General features: G+C 39.3%; 1 protein-coding gene across 1 annotated transcript; it reads right to left on the reverse strand.

The window, feature by feature from the left end:
- Positions 1 to 621: 621 nt before the first annotated feature.
- LOC146504302 (von Willebrand factor A domain-containing protein 5A-like) lies at positions 622 to 6256 on the reverse strand. Its single transcript, XM_085130847.1, has 3 exons — positions 3364 to 6256; positions 2812 to 2885; positions 622 to 2551 (listed from the first exon to the last, which is right to left on the reverse strand). The coding sequence occupies exons 1-3, from the start codon at positions 3661 to 3663 to the stop codon at positions 2461 to 2463; spliced, it is 465 nt and encodes a 154-aa protein (XP_084986973.1). The 5' UTR covers positions 3664 to 6256; the 3' UTR covers positions 622 to 2460.

A 6256-nucleotide genomic window follows, 5' to 3' on the forward strand; every position in this document is an offset into this window, starting at 1 on the left:
TGCCTCTAAAAGTCAAACAGGCTTTGTTTTCTTCTCTAAACAAACACTATGACAGTGTGCAATGTACAGACAAGTCTGCCATTCTTTACAAAAGCAGGCTCTGAGGACACAAATTAGTTGTTGTTGGTGATGTTCCTGTGTGTGTCAATCTGTCTGTTCTTAGTGTATTTTATAGTAAAAGTGTCAGATTATTGCACAAAAGTGTTTGGACTTGAATTCAAACAATGTCTCCTTGATTTCACACAAACTGCAGACTGAGAATACTCTGTCATGTCTAATATGTTTCTGATCAGTAATGATATACTATTAGATGTTATGATACCCCTAATCCGAGAAATAATCATTGGGAAAAAGTGAAACATGTTTAGAACTAAACATACAGCATTAGATTTGGGTATTATTAACTGTTTTCCAGTAAGTAGAGTTACGTTTCTGAAAATACTGTTTTAAATTCAACACGTAGAAACTCACAATTCAAAACAGAAGTGTTGTTTGTGTTAAACTGTTTTACCCAGCGTCCTCTGCAGGTCTGAGACTGAAGTGCAGCTGGTTCTCAGAGGGATGACCTGCCAGGCTGTACTTCAGCGTCACACAGCCCTCTGCTGCCTCTGAGCTCTGACACAGAATTACAGTGTTAGAAGTCACGTTAATTACTGTCATCAAATACCTAAACAACAACATGAGAGGCTGCTGCTCCTACCTGTCCAGTGAGCTGGGCATAAATCAGTGACCTCTGACCCTGGAAAAGTGTTGTGATTGGTGGAGAGAGGACAGTGACAGACACTTCCTTTGGTAAATCCCATGTGACTGAGATGTCGACCACAGTTGGCTGCAGAGCAAATTGCATTCTCGAGTTTGGGCACCACAATCTCAAAAGCATGATCGCCTCTGACTTTAAAATCAGAGCGAGGGACATTTAGGAGACCCTGGTTACAGGATTGGAGAGGTCGGCTGTAGTGATAAGGTCTCAGAAGCTCTGCTATGCAAGCTGGAGTGGTGTGAAAAAGTGTTTGCCCCCTTCCTGATTTCCTATTTTGTCACTTGTTTTAGAAACAAATATTAGACAAATTACACGAGTAAAACCAAAATGTAATTTGTAAATGAAGGTGTTTATAGGTTTTATTAATTTGGTTTGGGGGGGGGAACCCACATGGCCCTGTGTGAAAAAGTGGTTTCCCCCCTCATTATAACAGAAATTAGCTGCACTTGGGTTCTGCAGCAGGACAAAAAACACCAGTAAGTCCACCATTGAATGGCTGTAGAAAAACAAAATGAAAAATTTGGAATGGTGTATTCAAAGTCCTGACCTGAATCTGACTGAGATGCTGTGGCGTGACCTTAAAAAGACGGTTCATGTTCAAAAACCCTCCAATGAGTGGGCCAAAATTCCTCCACAGCCTGTAAAGGACTCATTACCAGTCATTGCAAACACTTGACTGCAGTTGCTGCTAAAGGTGGCCCAACCCGTTATCACAATCAATTTTATTACACAGGGCAATTTAGGTTTGGATATTTTTTCCTTTAATAACTTGTGTTATCTGTGCCTAACATGTACATTTGTTTGGTCATCTTAAACATTTAAGTGTGACAAATAGACAAATACACAGGAAATCATGAAGGGGAAACACTTTCTCACACCACTGCACATTGATTAATATGAATTATGAAATATTTGTTGGATAAATATGTAGAAAACCATTTGCAGGCAGTACCAGTGATGCCATCCAGTGTTGTATTATATTAATAAGAGTAGCATGATCAGTGGTATCAAAGACTGCAGATACGTCAAGCAGGTATAAAATGGAATTTTCACCCTTATCCAACTACACAAGAATATCATTAGTAATTATATTGTTAATACGGTTGTTTCAGTGCTGTGGTTTTGTCAATAACCAGATTGATTAATAACAACTTTCTCAAGGATTCATGAAATAAACAAGAGTTTGGAAATTGGTCCATAATTATCTAAAACAGTGGGAACAAAGCAGAGGAAAGATGTTGGCTGCTTTCAAGTAATCTGGAATAAAGTGAGATGAAAAGGACTGATTGGTGATAGAGAGAAAGGAGCTGCCAGGCAGAACCTCTTAATGAATTTCGGAGAGATTATGTCCATTGGGCAGGACAAAGTGTGCATGTGTGAAATAATGTCAAGGAGATCTGTCGAGAAAATTAGTTTAAACTCAGAGAAGAGAACCGATCAAGAGACTTGGGCCAGTTGAAGACGTGCAGACTTGTTTGCAGTCACTGGAATACATGGCAGGGAAAGCAGATTGAGGAGCATTAAGGAATCTGCTGATGGTGTCAAACAAAAACCTCGGATTAGATTTATCACCAAAAAGTTAAACCAGCAAAATAAGATGATGTAGTATCTTTTATGAATTTGTTAAATATGGTCCTTCATATGGTGTTATTATCCTCATTCATAATTGTGTTTAATGTCTTACTTTTAGTTGCATCCTGTCAGTCCCCGTGATGAACTGAGCCTCCTTCCTTGGCCATCCCATTAATGAGGGCAGAGCTGGCCCCTTCCCCAATTTTAAAAGAGAAACACCTGCAACACAACAGGTCTGTGAAGGTTCTCAGTCATCCAGGTCTAAAAAGCTTCTTGAGTTCTAAGAAAAATTACTCTTAGAACTGAAGAAGCTTCTCGGATGAGAGGTGAAACATCTTCAAGAAAACTTAAAGAAACTTAAAGAAGTCCAGATGCTTTTTTCCCAAGCTCCTTAGCCTGCAATACAACAGTTTTCCTTAAGTACACAGAGGACTCTCATTCTGAGAACTGTGTAGATATTTGTGTGTTTGTGGCTTCACCTGTGAGAACCTGAATTCTTCTTCACCAGATCGATCACTTCTTTGGCGTTCTCTCCATCAGTAAAGACAAACAGCTAGAGAGGAGAGTTGGCACATAAGGACATAATATGAAACAAACATCTTGTTCTGAGAGCTGAGTTACGTTTCAGAAATGAAACTAAATGGACTTATTCTTTTTAGTGCTTTTCTACCCTGATTGAGGACTCAAATCTCTTTATACAACATGTCTCATTCACCTATTTGCAAAAATGGGTGAATATAAGCACTTTTTCTATGTCAAAGTGGTTTTCATCTAGCTAATGTTTCTAAAGGCCGCAGTAAATTAATGTAAGCCAGTGTGTATATTAGCTGTCAAGGTTGACTGAGAATGCAGGGCTGGCTGTAAATATGTTTGAAGGGCTCCAGGATTTCTTTTCTATGTCTAAGCACTTTCTGTCATTTACACTACACATTTACACACTCTGCACTGTGCATTGGGGGCCTAGAAGACATTATCTGCTGCTCAACCTGAGCCATAACCACCCTAGAAAAGTGTCCCACTTTATGTGTTACCTGTCTGGGCTGATTGGGAATGCAGGGCTGGCTGTAAATATGTTTGAGGGGCTGCAGGATCTCCATTCCACCAAGATCAGCCTCCATCTGCTCAACTTTCTTCAGAGCCTCCTCCATGGTCTGCTGGCTGTAATCACGTGCACCAAAACAGCCACTGAGATCCTTTAACAAAGAGAGCAGGGCCGTTCTTGTGCCTTGAACAGAGACGTGGGACCAGGGCAGACACAGACACTGACTGGACACGGGGATATAGCAGACAGGGGAGACAGCAACAAAGGAATACACAGAGACATAAACCATAAGAAAGAACTCTAACAAAAACCCAAAGACTAGAAATTATAAATAATATAATAAACTCAAAAACCCTGGGTCAACAACCCAGGCATCCTAACAGACAGCTTTAATAACCTATTTCATCTTCAATTATTCTTGTATGAAATTCTCTTGAAGTAACAACTGAATTTCAACCAACTCAGCTAGCTCTGCATATTTTATTTCCTCTGTTAAAATAAAACGTGGCGGAGCCCAGCTGTAACTGTACCTTGCATTAATATGGTGTATTATTACTGCTTAGCATGTCGTCTTGAATCTCACAGGTGTGCCGATGACCTGTGCAGTATATGAGGCACTAAAATCCTGGTGGATTTCTGGGATACGAACAGGAGGGAGTCATGTGAGCTCTATCAATATTGCACCACTTACGTCTCAGACCTGTATTTATGTATTTATGCACTGAAATCGCGCAGTAATATCCAGTTAACTGTCCACATTTGTACTCTGTTTTTCCATTTATGATATTTTTTTTATTAATTTGTCTGAAAAAAGATCCACGTAGTAACCAAAGAGAGCCTAAATCAATGGTCTCTAATAGCAGCCAAATTATAAGAGCTTTCATTAGTGATGTGAGATGAAGCCTTGTGATGAACTGAAGCTTTCCATCCAACTGGTCGACTCATGGTTTGAAGCATAGTGATGATTCATTGGCTCTACTGCGCCATCAAGTGGACGATTAAAGGCTCAATGATTATAATGATGTGATGTGTAAACTTAATAAATAAATTGCTTTCATGGTTACTTATACCAAATATTGCCTCAGTATGTCTGATACAAAAGAGAAAGTGGAAACTATCAGGACAGAGTTTTGGTATGATTGTGTAACTGTGTAATCATTCTTATGTACATCTGGACAATGACACAAACTAGTGTGTGGTGCTTCACTTTTTAATAAACTAAAAGACAGAAATCAGATTATAAGATCTGTGGTGTTGTTGATTTATATAATGGTACTTATCATTTGTGATATTTATTACTGTGTGCATACTTTATTAGGAGAGATGAGATCTAAATGTTGCCAGACAGGGGAAAATCTTCTCTTCCTTGCTGGTTCCATCGAAGGAGAAATGTCCAAGTAAGTATGTAACTGGGACATAATCCAATTCCACAACACAATGTGATGGGAATCAGCTGTGTTTTGCTGCCCAATTTATTTAGAATCTGGTGCAAACCAGCGAGCCAGTTCCTGAATCAGTCACGTGGTACGGACTGCCCGCGAGGCCTCAAACGTCACTGCATACGTAATCAAAGCAAGCCTCGATACGCGCTTTACAAAACTACCCCAAGATTACCCGACACACGCTTCAAAGCTTCGACACACAGGAGACATCACTACTGCACACAGCCTTCACACAACAACAAGTGCACCACACTGCTAAGTGTGTTTTGTGTTTAGAGTTTTGGTAAATGGGAGACTGAGCTTTGCAAATGGTGTCCTAACCAGATGAATAGTGTTTAAGATTTTGGCAACTGTGGGATTGATTTGATGAAAGAGTTTTCATAGTTGACAGTTTAGTTTTTACAATGGGGTTTAGTGTTTTAGCAATTCAGAAAAACTGTAATACACCTGTGCTTTTCCCAGCAACTGAGGCTTTTACCCTGCACAGTTTAAGGTACGGTAAAGCACTGACCTTATAAATGGCACAAAATACACATTTTAGCTGTGAGCTGGTCATTCACAGGGGAAAGGTCCCATTGTGCAACAACAACAATAGTAATAATAATAATAAATTATTATTAGTCAGGCAAGTATATCATATACCAAACATTCTTCCAAACTAATGAAATTTTTTGCATTCTTCACAGCAGGTCAAAATGTACTTTTTGAATGTAAAATGACATTTTGGCACAGTTTTAGTGTTTTCCAGGCATCGCTGGTTTACACATTCGCCTGCAAAGTGAGAGGTCACTGGTTAAATTCCATTTGGTTACTTCAGGAACTTGTTGGGGTTACTTCAGAAAGGGACATCTTCGTCAAAGCCATGTTTGTGGTGGAATTTTGATCATTTACTACTGGACATAAGATTTTCATCTCTAAAAGTGTACTTTGTCCAGTCTGTCCCAAACTTCACACGTTTGATGACAGTCTGGCGACGACTACATGCCAACATCTGGTCACACATGGTGCCACAGTTCTCATATAACATTTTAATCAAGACTACCCCACTGTGATTGAAGTATTTCTTGCAAAACAATCATAACCAAACAAAACCTTTCCTGTACTGTAAATGAACAATAGGACAAAAAGATTACTAGTCATTGCGGAAAGCACAATGAATGTTTTTGTTTACATCGTTGGAACGTGGAAAAATTCCCCCACCACAAAAACAGAAAGACTCATGAAAGCAACCTGTAGTGCAAACACGAGGGCTGAATTTATTACTTCCTGCACCAGAAACCTGCCGATGTTACTGATATGAATAGATCACTAGTCTTCCTGGTCTTTATCTTATTATTTCCTGTTGAGATGTTGCAGCAGAAAATACAGCCTGCCCTGTTGAAACAGTATGTTTTTTCAGTGTTTCAACTGAAAAAATAGAATGCTTTTGATCAAAAATAG

The sequence above is a fragment of the Neolamprologus multifasciatus genome, chromosome 14 (genome assembly GCF_963576455.1).
Source record: "Neolamprologus multifasciatus chromosome 14, fNeoMul1.2, whole genome shotgun sequence".
NCBI lineage: Eukaryota > Metazoa > Chordata > Actinopteri > Cichliformes > Cichlidae > Neolamprologus > Neolamprologus multifasciatus.

Bases quoted from the DNA above. Each gene is read 5' to 3' on its own strand.
- LOC146504302 (XM_085130847.1), bottom strand. From the start codon at position 3,663: ATGGTTTATGTCTCTGTGTATTCCTTTGTTGCTGTCTCCCCTGTCTGC. The intron at 2,886-3,363 runs GTAACACATAAA...TCTCCTCTCTAG, and splicing joins TTCCCAATCAGCCCAGACAG to CTGTTTGTCTTTACTGATGG. The intron at 2,552-2,811 runs GTGAAGCCACAA...GTTGTGTTGCAG, and splicing joins AAGAATTCAGGTTCTCACAG to GTGTTTCTCTTTTAAAATTG.